We start from the raw sequence: 18170 nt of genomic DNA on the forward strand, positions 1-18170 counted from the left end.
GGGGATTGACCTATGTGGAAAATCTAGTGCTGTGCTAAAACAAGAGCTGTCCAAGGCAGAGTTCAGGGTGCTGACATCAGAGTATTTTGTTAAGAGCTGAAGCATGCTTTGATTCAGCTGCACTAATACACTGAGGAGGAGGAAGAAAAAAGACTACATGTTAAGAGTGAAATTGCCCAGTTTGTGGGGCCTCTGAAGGCGAAGTCAAAGTCAAATACTAGGAATTTGGTCTTAATTTCAAGGGCTCTATTTTCTGTTACTTAAATAGATGTAGGTATCAATTGTTCCAATTACAAAACAAAGGACTGTAAATTACAAAGTGTAATATCTATGGATGTAGTAAGAGGTGAATTTAGCATGTGGCAGTATCTGTGTGCATACCACAGCTCCAACCCGATGGCATAAAGCAGCTAAAGCTGCCTCTAGACAAATTCCTGTCATCCCCCAACCATTGAATTTCTCTTGATCATTCTGCAAGTGTAGTCAATGATGACAGGGTGTGCTGTGGGAAAGCCACTGTCGGTCTGTACAGATTATAGCAGTTATGCTTGGTCAGTAAGCTGTTGTGATGAGAAGGAATCCCTCAAGTTACCTTTCTTTCACCTGTTATTGAAATGCTTAGTAGACTTTGTAATGTCTTTTCTGTAAGGCTCTATAGTAATGGCTGCAAGAAGCACACAGACTTTACTTAGACCCTATGTATCATGCTGCACTGTCAGTTAAGAGTGCACAGCTTGATCTTCTGAAAAAATAAGGGTTTAGCCTACAAGGGGTATGGTTTCACCCAGTTTAAGGAAAAAAGGCAAAAAAAAAGCATGTATGGTTTTTTTTCTCATATTGCCTTTTGAACATAAATGGATGTTAGTTCTAGCAAATCAAAGTTACACATAAACACCAAAAGCCAATTTTATTTAAACATAGTCTAGTTTCTAAAGTGCTGCTAGCTTCTAGTGCCAAATCTAGGTTGCCTCTAAACAGAGTAATGACAACTTAAACTGCTTTAGTCTATAGTTAGATAAAAAGGCTCGAATGCTTTTAAAAGCTTAGTTTGTTACCTTGGAAACTATGAAAATAGAAAATACAGCCGTGTTATTAATGTTTTCATTTGAAGTGAGGCATTTGAAAAGTGCCTTATTGACTTATCTAAGTTTTGTTTGTTAGATTCACTTCTGTATTGCGCTTCACTGGTATTTAGTTCTTTGAGATGCTTCAGAGGATATTTTGTGTGGGAAAGTGGGCAGGGAAGGTACTGTATTGGCCATTCATGCAAGTAGAGACTAATAGTGGAGATACTCTTGTTGTACTGATGAAGATAGAAGTAGATTCAGTAACTAAGCAGGAAGAAGTGCACAACATAGTAGTTAAGGCAGGTCCAAAGTCCCACCTGTTGTATGTGACTGTTCTTGGAGGACATAGGTACCTGGTTTAAATTTTGCAGATCGTTCTTAGGACTAAAATTTTTACAGCCATTTGTCCAAATCCTGAAAGAGCTCAAGTATTTTGACGCCTTATTCTATCCTGAATGCTTTCAAAGCAGTAGGAATGATTCTAGGTTCTTTCAAAAAACTGAGTTGGTGGTGCTTGATAATCAGTACTGCTTTGTTGCAAATAACTGAATACTGTTGAAAGAATGTAAGTTACTGGTGAGGAATATTTTAGGCAATTTTTGCTGTTTCTTATACCTGTATTAAAATTCAGGGTGCATTGTGTCATTCCCTCAGGAGGGGTGGAACCCCTTCTTGTGCATTCTTATAGTTCCACTAACTTTTGACAAGATGCAAAAGTATTTAACTTGCAACAGTTGGTCCTGTTTCTGACAATGCTGCTGGGGTGTGTAGCACTGTGAGCATCTTGCTGCATGTGCTTTTCTGTAGTACTTCCTGAATCTAAATAGCTTATCTCTTTGAAATTTCAGGAAGATGTTTGTTGGCGGCCTCAGTTGGGATACAAGCAAAAAAGACTTGAAAGATTACTTCACCAAATTTGGTGAGGTAACCGACTGTACGATAAAGATGGACCCTAACACAGGAAGATCCAGAGGCTTTGGATTTATTCTCTTCAAAGAACCTGGGAGTGTTGAAAAGGTGAATTTAAGCTTCGTATTTCAGATTCTTAACTTCTAGGAGAAACTTTTCAGCTTGAGTTAATCACATCAAACTATCTTTCAGGTTCTGGAACAGAAAGAACACAGGCTAGATGGACGACTAATTGACCCCAAGAAGGCCATGGCAATGAAAAAGGATCCAGTGAAGAAAATATTTGTTGGTGGACTAAACCCAGAAGCCACAGAAGAGAAAATCAGGGAATACTTTGGAGAGTTTGGAGAGGTGTGTAATGGTTTCAGTGTTTACTAAGATAACTATAGTCTCCAGTTGCTGTTTAGTTTACTAATAATTTGCAAGTTGCAAATTAAATTAATTTCAGATGTATCAAGCCTTTTGTAACTGATCCAGAGGTTTCCCATCTTGAGAGCAAGGAAGGCACAAACTGCACTAGATGCTTCCATTGCTAGTTATAGATACCCTTGTCTTTAACTCAAACCATTTTATCTGATGTTAAAATTGTTTTAAGAGTTGTAAAATTGAAACCTCTGGTCTGAAAGCCAATGTTAGTGTAGAAAGAATATTGCAACTTTGGTGTTGCATAATATGCATAGATAGGAAACCTACAGTTTTACTGTCCCAAATGCCATGCGTTTAACAGTTCTGCTAAAATACCAGTCTGAAAATAGTATTTCATGTCTTCAGATTGAAGCAATTGAACTTCCCATGGATCCAAAGACCAACAAAAGGAGGGGGTTTGTGTTCATCACTTTCAAGGAAGAGGATCCGGTGAAGAAGGTTTTGGAGAAGAAATTCCATAACGTCAGTGGAAGCAAGGTAGACACTTTGACTTGTAAATCTTTGTCCAAGTTATTAAGCATAATACCACTACATCTGTAATCTGAAAAGGATTTTGTTAGACCTCTGCTCTCAAGATAGCAAAATTACAATAAGGATAGCTTGCAGTTTACCACAGGGGTGTTTTGCCATAAGTTCAGTCACAGAGGCTACGAAGTTTCCTTGCCAGTACTTGTGGCTTTAATACTTGCTCTGTTCTAGGGGCTTTGTATATAAAGTATCTAATTGCATTCATTAAATACAGGTGGAAAAACTGGCTTATTTATCAGTCTAGCAACATAAGCCATTTCAACAGATATGTACCTATTTTCAGCATAGAGCACTTGCATAAATTCAAGACTTACAGACACTAACTTTGTAAGCTGAAACTGGCTCTGTCTGACATGGGTGCAGCTTCTGGTGCCTCCTGCTACCAAAACATTGTCATGTAAACCCAATACAAGGATCCAGAGTGTAAATGTATGCTTATGGTAACTTGTACTTGGTCAGCTGGTTATGTGAACTACTGTAAAAGTGGTGAGATGCTCTGAAGAGCTGACTGCTCATCTGTGGGAATAGCTGATAGAGTGTCAAGCTAAGGAGAAGAGGACTGGAGGCAAATGATGTGTGCTGGCTGAAGGTATTGCTCTTCCCTCAGTGCTGACCACACACTAACTTCAAAGCCCTGTTAGATCTGGTCATACTGTCCGACGCAGTGACTTCGATTGCACTCGGTTTAAGACTGGTCTTGACACAGCACAGAATAAACTTTGGCAAACTGCACTGGTAGTTGACAAGACACTCTAGTTGGCAATAAAGTTTGTTTCCAGGAGAGATGAATGCTTATGTGCCAAGGGAGCTGAGAAATCATACCTGTATCTTGTAACTATGGCTTGTTTTTGTGTCATAGTGATAATAAAAAGAGCAGGTTACCTTAAAGCTCTTGTGGTGAAGAATTCCAAGCCAGGCTTGCTGAGGGGCTGCTATCATAGGGAATTGTTCCTTTCACAGCAGCAGCAGCTTTCATCTTGGACTGTGCACAGATTCAGGAACTAGGAAGCTGGCTGACAGCTTGAACTGCAGCTTGGGAACCTGTCTTGGAAGTGTCAATTCTGGTTGTTTTTAGCTGTTCTTAGTATTTGATAAGTGATGATTTCAAGTGTTGGTAGGTGTACTGTACAGTCCAACACAATGTTTGGTGTATAGGGTGTATGAGGGCTGCCAGGAAAACTTGTTCTGGTACATTTCTCAGACCCTTGTTCATCCAGGGCTGCTCAGGTGAAGCTGTCCAATAGCAACAGCCTTGTCTTGGAGGTTGTGCCAGGACAGAGGGCAGGCAGCCTTGCAGCTCCTACAGGAGCAGCAGCTATGCTAGGGTGGCCTCAGCACCTCTTCCATGGGGGAGTTCATAGTGGAGAATAGGCAGTATTAAAATACTCTGAAAGCAGTGGCCTGCTTTGTATGGGCAATAATGATGTAACCTTTGTCTTCCATCTGGGAGTTGATGGTAGGGAATAGGTGGTGTAAAATACTCTGAAAGCAGTGGCCTGCTTGAAATGGCTGTCAGTGACTTACCTTTGCCCAGGTGGCACAATATATCAGATGCTTCTGGATATGCATTAGTTCTGCTCACATGATAGGGAGCACAGCATGTATACTTCCTTTGCCTCCAGAGTAACCTCTGGCTTTCCTAGGTGGTTAGGTTGGGTGCTGCTGCTGCTGTAAGACAGTATACATACTCTTCCTTGTGTTTTATTTTCAGTGCGAGATTAAGGTAGCACAGCCAAAAGAAGTATACCAGCAGCAACAGTTCAGTAGTGGTGGAGGAAGAGGTAGCTATGGAGGAAGAGGCAGAGGTGGAAGAGGCGGTGGTAAGTACTACACGCACTACTTTAGTATGGACACATTCTAAATAAGTTGTGTGTACTAAAATGGGATTTTGTGGATGGTTTTCCCTTCTATAGCTCAAAGTCAAAATTGGAATCAAGGTTATGGCAATTACTGGAACCAGGGTTATGGGAATCAAGGATACGGCTATCAGCAAGGTTATGGTGGCTATGGAGGCTATGATTATTCAGGATATGGGTATTATGGATATGGACCAGGCTATGATTACAGTAAGTAAAGAGAACTGTATTGGGTATAAGCAAGCGTAACTAATTAGCAGTTTAATGCATTTGTTCTCTTGTTCATAGGTCAAGGCAGTGCAAATTATGGGAAGACACCAAGACGTGGTGGTCATCAGAATAACTACAAGCCATATTGATCAAACTTATTCAGGTATGCAGTGGCATGGTCTCTTTTGGAAAATGACTGCATAGGTTTTGTATACAATGCTGTAGATGGATATTTCAGTTCTGTACCAAATTTAACTTTACAATAAATTTCTATGGCCTGTTAAATGTGCATCTTACTTGGAAGAGCTCCCTGGAAATGTTTTACATGTTTAATACTTACAGATAACTAGTTGTCTAGACAGTGTGGTGTGTAAATTTCAGCCTTGCTGAAGATATTAATTAATGATTTTATTAATAGGTTAAACTGAAACTGATTTTGAGGGTCTGCTTAAAGCTGCAGCTCTGCATCTAGGGACTGCCTCTTGGAGTTAACTATGGACTCTGCATTACTCCAGTTGTACAGAATGAGATGCATCTTAGGGAACCAGTGTCACTTTCCACCTTTTTATTTTGTATTGTTTTTGTGTCATACATTTCCTGTAATGGAAGTGTTAATTTTACTGTACTTTTTGGTACCTTTTTGGAATCTAATGTATTGTAAGGTATTTTACATGTGTTCTGATTCACCATGACATGGATATTGAAGCTATCCTAGCTTTTGAAATAAAAAAGGCGTAATCTAGTGTCTTGTGCCATTCTTCAGCTTATGTATTAGTAAAATGCCAGTATACTGTTCCCAGAACTTAGTTCATGGCAGTACCTTGATAGATGAAGAGTTGCGCTTAAATGTTTTTAATCTTAAAACTAGAAGGCAGTATTGGTAGTTGTGCTCGCTTGCAGTTAAGTGGCAGCTAAAAACTGCAGCCACTTCTGCCTGGAGGTTATGGAAGAGGACTCAGGTGGAAAGCCCCAGCTGTTGTGGAGGCTGTGCTGGTGGCTCATGTCCTAGACAAGGACAGAGGCTCAGCATAACTGTGGTTGTGTCTCCATTGTAGGGCTCTGCTAGGAGGAGCCAGAGGCATAGGTTTCAGGTAGGGCTTGGGAGTCTAGACAGCGTTGCTGGAGGAAGCTGAGAGGCATGCAAGAAGCTAGCTGCACTTCCTTAATGTTTCACTCTCTTGAACCTGAGACTTTTCTACAAGTTCTTAATAGTATGTACACCTGCCTTGAAAGACAGGTTAGACAGACATAAAATTACCAATGCAAAGTCTGAATTTTTGCAGCCTTTTTGTGTATCAAAGGCTAAAAGAACTTCCACTAAAGTTGTGGGTGGAAAAACAACAAAACGTGATCTCTTTCTTTAGAGATAAGTGACCAGCTAGAAATATGCTCTCCTTTTTTGACTAGTTTACCACTATTTTAAGGCAATAACTATCATGTGATTTGCCTGGCTTGCTGCAGAATAGTCCCAATCTCAGATTTATAAATAAGTAGCAAGCGCTGCTGCACAAAGTAAACTTCTAATCTTTGTTGCAGTAATCAGTTTGATTTTTACTTTCCTTTTAAAGCTAAAATCTGACAATTTTTTTCTTGTAGTAAATTCTATTTGAACAAATGGGAACCAGAAATGGAATCGAACCAAGTAACTAAGACAAGACATAAACAGATGTTACTAGTGACCCTTTCCATTTTTTTTCTAACAAGGGATGCAGCTGTTCCTGCAGGGACTATAATATGCTGCTCCCTGCTGGCTGTCCTTGAAAAGAAAAATTTGCTGTAAAGTTAGAAGTCTGTAAGACTTTTCTGGGGTTAAGTGGAAATCTTGAGGATAAAAAAGATGAATCAGACTTTAAATCTGATAGTTGACATGACAGCTTTACAGCTGGCGTCTGTAACCTAATGCCCAACTTACTTGCAAATAAAAAAAAATTGAAAACCACTGAAACAAATGAGTACAGTATTTAAAAGTATTATTGTCTCAGGATTTAAAATTGAAATGCTTTATTGCATATTTTTACTTGTTTTCTTACGAAATAAGGGGTAGCAGAATATTTTTCTAGCAAACAGTTTTGCCCACCAACAGAGAATTTGCATAGTATCAGGACCATACTGCTGCAGTACTTCTGGCTAGTGTCTTAGCAATAGTTTGTCAGCTGGCTGTTATTTTGCTGTTTTTTGGAAGTAGGTTCTCAGGTAATGCTTCCTTGACAGGTGATGTGGCCTTAAGCAGAAATAGAGGATACTGGTACTTAAATGCAGAGCTGGCTTTCCCTTTCTTCTTTGCATGAAAAGTTTGTGATACAAAGAACGTGTAATTGCCTGGTGAAAGCAAGGGCTTGTATACAAGGTTGTTGCTTATGGCTGTAACGTACTCTTAATTTACTAATCCTACTTGGATATTTCTTGAGGACAGAATATTTTGTAAGAACCTGTTTGGGAGTCATGGCCCTCACCTGTCTGTTCCTCATGCATTTGATGTTATGAATTTGGGACTGAAGTTTTTGACTTAATCTGGTCACTGAGACCATGTGTTAAATATAGTGCTACTAGGGACCTTGTTACGAAACTGGCTACTGAAACTGGTCAGAGGAGCCTGGGAAGGACTGGGTGTACTGGCAGCTAGAATGGCATTTGCATCAGTAGTGGCAGATTTAAAAAAAAAAAATAACAGAACCCATTGGCTCATCTTAATTTGCAAAAGTTATAACCTGAAAGAGCATGAGTTTAGAAAACGTAGTTTATAGTAGCTACTAGAAATAGATTCCTTTATAATAAGTTTTATATATACTGTTTTAAATAAAAGCCAATTCCACACTTCTGCCAGAGTTGAAACAAGCTCTTGTAAAATTTATTTCTCCTAAAGCTTTTACTAATAACAAGATAACCAAAAATAACAAAATCAAAGGTAACTTATCTGGTCTAAGACATGCTAGGATGCTGATTAAATGTGCATTATTACAGTAGAATAATGTTTCTTAGTAGTAGATCTTGAACATTGTTTGAAACCTATGGAAAGAAAATAATGTTATGGTTTTTTTGTAAAAGCATCATTAAAATGAATTTTCGCTTACATTATATGTAAGTGTCATACTAGTACTGTACTTAGTAAGAGGCTTTTTGCATTCTTGGTTTCCTGTAGAAAATAAAGGTATTTTTGTTGCATAGTTTAGATTGCAGACAAGCACATTATTAAGTCATTAGGCCTCTAAGTTAAACTGGCACTGTTGAGTAACCTTTCTGTTCTCAAGAAGTAAGTAGTACAAACAGCTGTATGTCTTTCCATTAACTTGCTAAATAAAATATTAACACATTTTTCTCGTGCCTGCTATACTAATATTGCACTGAACTAAAAGCATGTTTCTCAGGGCCTTAGCACTGAATCTAGTGTGGTGGTTGAGGCCACCAGTGATTACAGTGATTACATTAGGTACATTCCTGTATAGGTACCTAGAGTTTAACTGGGCACTTGGTTAAAAAACACTTGGTTGTCTTTTAGTCAGAGTAGGCTGAAGAAGTACTAAGTGTACCAAAGGGCGTTGTTAGTGAGGTGTTAACTGTAAGTAAGTGTACACTGTGCTTGTGAGCATGTGGCAGTGAGTTGCAGCTCTCTGTAAGCAAGCTATAGAGGGGACCTCAACAGATATACTAAGATTGAAAAGGCTTGGAAGACTTAACAGGACTCAGTCTTACTGATGCCCACAAACTTACTTCTGAGTATAGGGGTAAACTGATGTTCAAGTGCGAGATAACAGCCATGAACCTGAAATGATCCTACAAAGTAGTCAAAAATGCTCAAGAGAACAGAAGGAAGGCAATACTACTTCAAAGTCAGGTGTTAAGTAAAGTACTGTTTATAGCTCTTCATAAAGCTGTTAGCATAAGTGGAGGTTCCCAAATTGTGGCATGCAGAATGTATGATGCTCCTGCCTTTAAGGGCAGTTAAGGGGAGACTTGCTGAGAAGTGGTTAGGCAGCTGGAACAGCTTCTGTCTAGAGACTTAAGGCACTGAGCAGCTAGCATAAAAGCTATGGTTTTTTATCTTGGTGTGCATGTCATTTGCATACCCAGAGTTACACCCAGTCATTCTTAAAGCTTCCCAGACAAGCATAGCATGCTCTAGTTACTGGTAGGCATTTCTGGGACATGTTGGACCTAGCTTACAAACAAATGAATACATACAGTGTTACTAGAAGTGTCAGACTCTGATAGAAGGTAGCTGTGACTGGCAGATGTACACAAGTCTGGTCCGTCATGCTTCTAGATTGCCAGAAATTCCTGCAAACTAACTTCGAGTAAAAGCATCTCTGAGGAAGCTTGGGCCTCAGACCATTCACAAGATGCTTGGGAAGTTATGTTTTGGGACCATGGCTTTTAAATAGTAAAGGGTAAATATAGATAAATACCTGCTCAGGTAGAACAAGTGGATGTTTTCTATTGGTCCAGATGTTCCTTTTCCATGTCTGGAGAGAGAATAAGCAACAATTTAGCAAACTCATGGCTGACTTTTAGTGCAAAAACTTGTCTCAAACTTGGTTAACAGTGAGCGTGCAGAAATTGTATAAAAAGCTAAGTTGCAAATGCACACAGATTATGGCTTTCAAGAATGAAATTCAGACAGCTTTTACCAGTTGCCCTTGTTCAGATAGGTAAACACTTCAACCTCTGCCACAGCAAAGCTGTTTTGAAAGGCATACGCATCTGTGGAGTAAATAGTTCTGTTAGAAGTGAAGACTAAGCTTGCATTTCCTATGTGCTGAGCATCTGCCATCTTGGCTCTGTTTTAGCACTTCTAAAAAGCAGGCTCAGAATTGACCTCTGTTACCTGTTAGTAGCTTGTCAATTGTGTCCACAACAAATTTTGCATCCTCCATGTTGAAGCACATTGGGGGCTTGAATTTAAGCACATTTCTTCCTGGCCCATCTGTACTCAGTAGAATATATTCTTCCTTAAGTCTGGGAAGAGCAATAATAAAGAATTATGTTTACCTTTGCATGTGGTTCAGAAAAACTTACAAGCATCAGCATGCAGGCTGTCCAGACAATGCCTTTGTACACAGACTGGTTTCTTTTTCTGCCAGTTGGCTATATGTTAACAACTATTGAGTGGCAAGGTTACTTTGTAATTGTGTGCTTGCTTGTACCTTGTTATTAGATGCTCTGCTTCTTCTGTGGCTGGGGTCCTTTGTGCTTGATCCTTGATTAAGTCCACTCCAATGAATAAGCCAGAACCCCTTTAAAAGAAATAAAAATAGTCAGTCTGTGTCAGAGGAAGGAACTGCAAGTGAACTAAAAACATTGAGAAAGGTTTTTGTGAGACCAAACCTTTACTGCATGAGAACTACTTGAGGTTTGGCTAGTGATAGAAAAGGTATTGCTGTTCTGAAGAAACATAGTAATACAGTATTATACACTATGGCAGTGCAGGACATGATGTTAAGCATATTTTCCATCCAGCTCATTAATGCTGTTCTTTGTGCACTTGAAGTAAGAGTTCAAACAGGAAAGTGAATTCCTTTAGTAACTAATAAATCAATAAAGCAGTATTGGCCTAGAGTGGCAAATAAGCTCAAGTTTGTTTTGATCTAATGTACAGCAGGCTGTTGATTTTTTGCTGAAAACACAGATTTAATGAATTTCTTAAAACCACATCGGTTGGACCGAGCTGTTTGACTGACTGAACCAAACAAAAAGCAGCTAAAAATGTAAATAAGGCACTAATACCTGACATCACCAATGATGGGATGCTTGATTTTCTGCTCCTTCAGGAGCTTCATCAAGAAGTTGCCTACTTCTGTGGCATGAGCCTGAAGGTGTTCTTTCTCAATCACATCCAACACAGCTAATCCAATCGCACATGAGACAGGGTTTCCTCCAAACTGAGTTCAGGAGAGGAACACATATAGCCATGGAAAGGGAAGAAAGATGCAATCATGTCACTGAAAGTATAGCCTCAGTGATAAAATGAGCATACTGCCATTTTTATCAGATGGAGCCAGTAAACATAAAGTTCTGTACTACAAAGATATACATACTATAAACAGTAACAGTGGGAATGATAAAGATTAATAAAAATGCTGCACGATTATCTAATTTTAATACTTAAGACTCCTGTAGAGAAGAGGAGTTTGGGAAACTTTTTACTTACTGTATTAAAATACTCTACTCCTGTGGATGCAAATGCTTCTGCAATTTCTTTTGTTGTTGCTACACAGGCAATAGGGTGCCCATTTCCTATTGGTTTCCCCATAGTGACAATATCAGGTATAAAATCTTCTCCCTGAAGCTGGAATGCCCAAAAGTGCTTGCCAATCCTGCCAAAGCCAACTTGAATTTCATCAGCAATAAATACACCTCCTGCCTTGCGCACGTGCCTGTAACATAACAGATTTTATTGTCTCTTAAAAGGAAATGGAACATAATATTTACATAATGTTTAAGAGCATGCAGAAAGCATTACTTTGCAAATTTCCAGGAAAAAAACTTGTACAGGCCTATATTTATTCTGTATCATGTGTTTAAAAGCAGGTCTTTGCCATACTGAGTAAGTTTACATTCTAACGTGAAGGCATAGGCCATGTCCTGCCTATCAAGCTATATGCTACAGCAGGCAGAGAAATTCTCTATCCTCTGTATTTAGCAAGTACATTAAATTAAAAAAAGTTAAGATAACGAGTGACCACTTACTCTGCAACCTTCTGAAAATAGCCTGCTGGTGGAATGATTTGACCACCCACGCTTGGCAGAGATTCAACAAAAAATGCAGCAATCTGAAACATATGTAGCATGTAGTGTTTGAACACAATACAGAAAGTTGTGGAAATTGTCTTAACAATGAGCAAGTTCTTTGTCATTAGATGGTTCTTGCATTGTTATGTGATCTTTTCTTTTTGATAAGTCCATACTACTTAGCTCAGTAATCCTGAATGGCATTGACAGTCAGCTATGCTCATTTCTAAGGCAAGACAAAGGAAATAACTTTTTACCTTTCTGCCTCTCTTATGTGCTTGCTCAATAATATTTTTCACTTCATTAGCATAGGCTGTTACTGAATCTTCATGGTCTTCCCTATAAAGTCCTCTGTATGTGTCTGGAACAGGAGCCTATACAAAGGAACAGTTTCTTATATTCAGTATATCATAAATAAGACTTTGTTAAATTGACAAGTAGTTGATAGTTATAGGCTGAAGTACATACCACGTGGACCCATTCCTTTTGTCCTTCTAGATTTCTGAATTTATATGGGCTTATGTCAATCAAGGATGTCAGATGTCCATGGTACGCACTTAAAAAACAATTAGCAGAACTAAACAGTAATTTCCTCAGTATCAAGAGTTCTTTAGGATTAGCATTACTGATAGCTAAAGAGTAGCTAGCCTCTCTCACCTGGTGGGAATACGGTCACTTAAGCTGAGAACAGCTCTGCAGTTTCTATCAATAAGCTTAGTACTATTTGGATTTTTTTGCATATCTGAATATAAGGGATGCAGAGGGACAGTACTCAGTCACTGGTTTGCCTGGACCAGTGACTAGAATCACAGCAGTGTAAGTCACGAGCAGTATTACAAGATTGCAGAACCACTGGAAGAGACATGTCTGGCCTACTTCTGAATATCCTCCAACAATGGAGTTTCCAGTCTCTCTGGGCATCCTCTTCTAATATTGACCACCTTCATGGTAGAAGAGTTTCTCCCTATGTCTCATCAGAATTCCTCAGGTTTCAGCTTATGTCTGTTGCCTTTCTTCCTGTCCCCATACATCTTCAGGCCTGGTTCCATCTTTTCCACTCCTTCCCATTGGACAGTTGTAGTTACAGTAAGATCTCCCTCTAGCAGTCTCTTACAGCTGAACAAATCCAATTTTTTTAACCTATCAAGCCTGTGGCTCCCTACCCATCGTGGCAGGCCACTGATGGCCTCCTTCCAGTAAGTATGTCAAAGTCTGCCATGTACTGGAGAGCCCAACCTGGACACAGTTCTCTGGGCTGGTCTCAAAATACTGAACAGAGGGAAAAATTACTTCCCTCAGCTTCCTGGTTACAGTCATTTTACTACAACAGGTTTTCAGCAATGCTCTGACCACAGACCAAAACTGAGCTTTGTACCCCGCAGTAGATAAAATTGCCAATGTACTTACTGGTCTAAAACTATAACATCCTCATGTTTTGTATACTGTCGTGCCAATCTTAGGGCAAGATCATTCGCTTCAGATCTACAATTGAAAAATTTTATAAGTGTTTCATTGTGGTTGTCTTGAGTTTTGAAATTCTAACCTCCCTTGCAATGCTGTTTGTGTCTGCGAGAAACAGACATAACTCAATGCGTGTTACTTACAGATCCCTTAGTAATCAACACTTGTTAGGGTAGGACTGTTCACCAGAACAGAATCCATCTTAAAAAGCTGGAGTACAGAAACTACTTTGGAAACAGTTGTTGTTGGTTTTTTTTTTTTAGCTGTAGTTTGCTTGGGAATATGCTCCCCCCCCCCCCCCCCCAAATATACATTGTTACATTTAATCTTGATAATAGAAGTAATTCCCAGTTCAGAAGTCAGACCAGAAACTTGATACATTAAATATTTACGTTAATGTTTTGTAGTCCAGAGCCTTATAAATAGAATAAAACCCTTCTTAAATAAAGCACTACTTTAGTTTCCTGATTGAGAGCTTGCTAAATGTAAACTTCAGAGTCACTGAAGTTCTAAAAAGGACCACAGTTTCTTCAAAAACCCCAAACCATGTTTTTTGTCAGTATCTAGTGATCCACGCCAGATCATGCAATTGGCTGCTGATAAGAAAGTATTATACTTGTCTGTACATACCTAGTGAAAGCACAGTATCAGTTCTAATATACCCGACTTACCCAGAATTCAAAAAATAAAAGATGCATAACTTCTCAGGTAGCGTTTTTGAAAGTCTCTCTGCATAATCAACCAAATTGTCGTGAAGGTAACGAGAATTTGTATTTAACAATTGATTTTGTTCATGGGCTGCTTTTACTATATCAGGGTGACAATGTCCAACTGCAAGAGAGTGTGGAGAGTGGTTTGAGAGTTCTTCCATATAACCCATGGTGTTCATTCACATAATAACTTTTATATTTCTCTTCTTATAGTACAGAGATATTATCACTGATGATTGTATTTAATCAGTGGGGCATTAATGATATTGTCGGTGGAAGACAATGTATGTCAGTAAACCCTGTAAGCTTTCTCTAAAAACTTCCCCCAGCCCCAAAAGTTTGAAGTTGCCTGCTACTGTACTTTAAGGTTTGTAGTTAATACTGGAAATTGATACTTTAAAACCAATAGTATCTAATTTGATATTTAGATTTAGACATTTACATAATTTAGGGGTTTGGGAACGTGCAGGTAAGCTTTTCCATCAAAGAATTACTAGCCCTGCTGGGGTGTTAGTGACAGCACCGACCAGTTAGATTTCAAATACTGTAAGAAAGCAGCAGCTACTTCATAATAGACAGTTAAGGCACCACACTCAATGGTGGGCCTGTGACTGTATGCTTAGCAGTAACTTTTACAAACACAACAAAACATCAAGCCATTTGTTAGTTTTACAGTTAGGTGCTTTACTTGAGCTTTCATGGAAAAAAACCCCCTGAATTTTAGACCAGTATGTTTCTAGGAAGACAGAACAGGAAGCGAGTCTGGAGAGCACATTCACGCACACAGAAATTCAAACGTGAACCACAATTTTGCAAACTGTAGGCTCGAGAAAGTTTTCTTCCACTTTTCCACTTAAACAATCCCTCCCTCAACACAATGCAACAGTGGCAAAAGTACTGATTGTTCCTTGCTCTGCTTAGAAAAACATGGTATCAAATAACATAACTTACCATGAGCAACGTTGTTTATGCAGTCAAGGTATCGTCTTCCATTCTCATCGTACATATACTGGCCTTTTGCCTTTACGATCTTCACTGGATCATTAGAAAAAAACAGCTTGCAAGAAGAGCTATGGCAAGCATCAGAAAGCAAAATAAATCTTAGTGAGTTCTAAAAGTTGCATAGTTTATTCTGCTGGTAATATTTTCAGTTAAGTGAGTTAATCAAGTGAAAGACATTTCCCCAGTTGCCGGCACATGGCATCATCCTACTTCTGGCCCCTAAAACAAAGCTTGGGATGGGGAAGAGAACAGGCCTTGTGCTCTAAATCAAGTCAAGTTTTGTAAGACTTGCAGGGAAAAAACAAGCTTCAGAACTGAAAATCCTTCACTGGTAATCTAGCCACTGCACATGGATAGGACTTAGCACTATAATTTCATCCAGTCTTAACTGCAGTTCCTTATTGTCTATGCTGCCTGCTCTTCCTGTTCTTGAAACCCACTCTGGTGTCTCTTACCTCGTGATTGTTTTCATTATATTCTTGCTATTCTCGCTAAGGTCCTGATTTTCCAGATGGTATGGTGTGGGTGATTGTTACATCTGTAAAAAGCTTCACTAACCTTGAGTGATTTTATAAGGCTGGGTCTACTTAAGCGTGTTTGTTTTGTTTCATTTTTTAAAGAAATTGCCAAACAAGTAAAATTGAAACACATGTCTGCCTAAGTAGGAGTTGCAGGGATTTGACTCTGAAGGGCAATGCCAAACTTTTATGCTTCATTTAGTAAAAGACTGCTTATACAAAAATAAAACAATTTGATCATAAATACAAAGTCATTATCAAACGAGCAACAAAAGACAATGATAAAATATCAAACTGCTTCACTATCCCTCCCCTATAGGAATCCTATACTTTCTATGTGAGCTAGCAGTAGAATAGTAAAACAGTTTTTTTTCTAAACTTATCCTGACTCTTTAACAGATGCTAAGAAAGCACGTACAGAGGCTGGGTCTTTGTTCCCAGTGGCAGGGCAAATCAGTTAGTTAGTTACAAAAAGATTAATACATAGGGTGCTTATTCTTCAGATTTGTGTAACTGGCACAGTTAACATTCCAGCATTTACTTTCAGCCCAACTTCCGGATTCATAAAATGTATAAAGATTAAAGTAGCCTTGTTTTTTAATATATATATAAATAAAAGGGACAATACGAAAGCATTCTGACAGTTAAATATAACAGTTTGGCTACCATTCCTGATAGCAGTCTACAGAACTAAGATTTTTTGGGGGTCAGTTGAAGCAACACAAGCAATGGGAAATTTGGAACCGAGTCTCATGCTTAATTCTATCAAACTGGGCAGACATATGTTGTTAATTTTATCACATTTTGGGTGTAAGAAGAAGTTTTCTGAAAGACAGGCTATACTACTAGGCCTGCCAGAACCTCTGCCTAGCCCAGCACCGCCTGGCAGTGCCACTGCCGACCCTCCGGCAGTTCTGCAGGTGGGTGAGCCCAGCTGCACCTCGTGCTTTCAGCTGAGCTGATGGGAAATGCTTTCTAAGCAGTTTAAAGTTTAAACAGGCACGCCAGATATCATACAGGTTTTATACTTCAGTTTCGTAACTCCCCCTCCTTCAGAAATGCTAGTTACTGCTAATTACACCAGTAAAATCGGGCTCTGCACGCTAACAAACAGCGCCGACTTTCCCGGCGACGTTGCTGGTTTCGACCTACCGTGCTAGCCGGGCAGGGACCCGCTTGGCTTCAGCCCCGGCAGCAACCGCGACGGGTGTCCGAGGGCCGGGCTCGGAGCAGCCAGAACCCGCCGCTGCCGACGGGCAGCGGGGCCCGCTCCCAGCCCGGGGCCCTACAAGCCACGTCAGGCGCCCCGCGGCGGGAGGGGCAGCCCGGCGGTAGCGCTCTCCCGGCCCGAGGGGCGACGGCGGCGGCACTTCCTCCCCTCCCTCGGCACTCACTCACTTACCCGATGAGCTGCCGCCGCAGGGCCAGGGTCTCCTGCCGGGAGCGCTGCGCCGGCCTCATGGCCGCTCTCGCCGCCTCGGAAGGACCCGGGGCCGGGAGGGGCGGACCGGGGAAGGGAAGAAGGGAGGGGCCCGGCCCGCCCCGCCCCGCCCGGCCCTACGGCGCCCCCTGCGGGCCGCGCCGAGCTGCCGGCGCAGCGCTGCCCCCGGGAGCGGCCCTCGGGGCGGGGGGGGGGGGGAGCGGTGCGGGAGCGGTACCGGCTACCGCTGCGGGAAGAAGGGCCGGGCCGTGACACATAGCAGAAGGTGGGCAAGGACACGGGCCTCGCACGCGTGTCTGCTCCGGCAGTAACCCTGCACCTCCCTTGGAGGGCCCGGGCCCTGACCAACCAGCCTCTCCCAGATAACATCCAGAACACAGCTTTAGGGAAGCTGGTTTCACAAGGAGTAGAACAGGAACTCACCCGTGCTTTCAGGCTCCTCCGGCTGCGAGGCTGGACTCTTCGCTTACAGCATCAGGAGCGGTGACTTCAGCTCCGAGGTCCCGTAGCACGAAGGGGGGAGAGGCTGCATCCACCGGGGTCCTGCAAGGCTGCTGGCAGCTCATGTGCAAACTGTACCTCGTGGGGCTACACCACTGGTGGTGGCATACGGCCCCAGATCCCACTCGGTTATCGGGCACCTCAGAGGTAGTAACATGTTTTTCAGGGCTCTTCAGGTCATTAGGAGAGCTATATCGTAACATTCTCTCTTTTGAAGTACTTGCACATCAAGGAAGTTTCTTTTACAGTTGAAAATAATTTGAGGTGGTAGCCTAGGTGTTACAACTGTATGAATTGTTCAACACGTACTTCGTTATTTAAGCAAAAGCAAAACCAAACCGTTTATATTGTTGTACTCTTGTGTTTGGTCAGTGCCAGATAGGTAGACCTGACCGACTAGTTAAGAGCCAATCCTAGCATAGGCAATAGTTAGGATTAAAAGAGGAAATGCTATCATCAGATTACAATGGTCATTCCTCCGTTCCTGTTTGTTTGATTGGAATTACTTAGAAGAAAAATAGGAGGATAAAGAACCAAAAAGGATGTTCTGGGATGGGTTGAGTCCTCTGCCACTGCGGGTGTTGTATACTGTAACTGATAAGTTCATAAACTTACCAAGCTTCATTCTAAAAGATGGTAGATTTTTCTTCCTTCCAAGTACATCTTCACAGTCTTTTGTTTTAAACTGACAACATCTGTTAAGAAGACTCTAGAAAATGGAGCAGACCCTTTTAAAACTACACACTTGGCAGACTTTGTTGCCGACTGGCTATAGCCATCAATAATTATCTCTAGTTGCAGTTATTTGATAAACA

General features: G+C 40.8%; 2 protein-coding genes across 14 annotated transcripts in view; one reads left to right on the top strand and one right to left on the bottom strand.

Moving 5' to 3' along the window:
- Positions 1-18170, top strand: part of HNRNPAB (heterogeneous nuclear ribonucleoprotein A/B) — a 31315-nt gene that overhangs the window by 1971 nt on the left and 11174 nt on the right. For 4 of the 12 annotated variants that reach the window (XR_008232716.1, XM_052771927.1, XM_052771926.1 and 1 more), the window contains exons 3-8: positions 1916-2084; positions 2169-2327; positions 2748-2879; positions 4642-4750; positions 4844-4996; positions 5075-5159. Coding sequence is in view for 10 of the 12 variants with exons in the window: in XM_052771927.1 (XP_052627887.1) it covers positions 1916-2084; positions 2169-2327; positions 2748-2879; positions 4642-4750; positions 4844-4996; positions 5075-5145 (793 nt within the window). In the remaining 2 variants the exon portion in view is untranslated. Of the gene's footprint in view, positions 1-1915; positions 2085-2168; positions 2328-2747; positions 2880-4641; positions 4751-4843; positions 4997-5074; positions 5160-5414; positions 5740-16293; positions 16305-18170 lie in introns of those variants that run through there. The other 8 variants (XR_008232717.1, XM_052771934.1, XM_052771933.1 and 5 more) reach the window with 5 other exon arrangements.
- Positions 7818-16926, bottom strand: PHYKPL (5-phosphohydroxy-L-lysine phospho-lyase). 2 transcript variants are annotated; one of them, XM_052771922.1, is made up of 13 exons: positions 16816-16926; positions 14845-14963; positions 13855-14014; positions 13130-13204; positions 12191-12278; positions 11980-12096; positions 11681-11763; positions 11142-11367; positions 10718-10872; positions 10138-10227; positions 9819-9949; positions 9400-9456; positions 7818-8002 (listed from the first exon to the last, which is right to left on the bottom strand). In XM_052771922.1, exons 1-12 carry the CDS (start codon positions 16872-16874, stop codon positions 9428-9430), a joined length of 1332 nt encoding a protein of 443 aa, XP_052627882.1. In that variant the 5' UTR covers positions 16875-16926; the 3' UTR covers positions 7818-8002; positions 9400-9427. The 2 variants fall into 2 exon arrangements, with proteins under 2 accessions (XP_052627882.1, XP_052627883.1); XM_052771923.1 differs by lacking the exon at positions 16816-16926 and adding an exon at positions 16566-16705.

The sequence above is a fragment of the Harpia harpyja genome, chromosome 20 (assembly GCF_026419915.1).
Source record: "Harpia harpyja isolate bHarHar1 chromosome 20, bHarHar1 primary haplotype, whole genome shotgun sequence".
NCBI lineage: Eukaryota > Metazoa > Chordata > Aves > Accipitriformes > Accipitridae > Harpia > Harpia harpyja.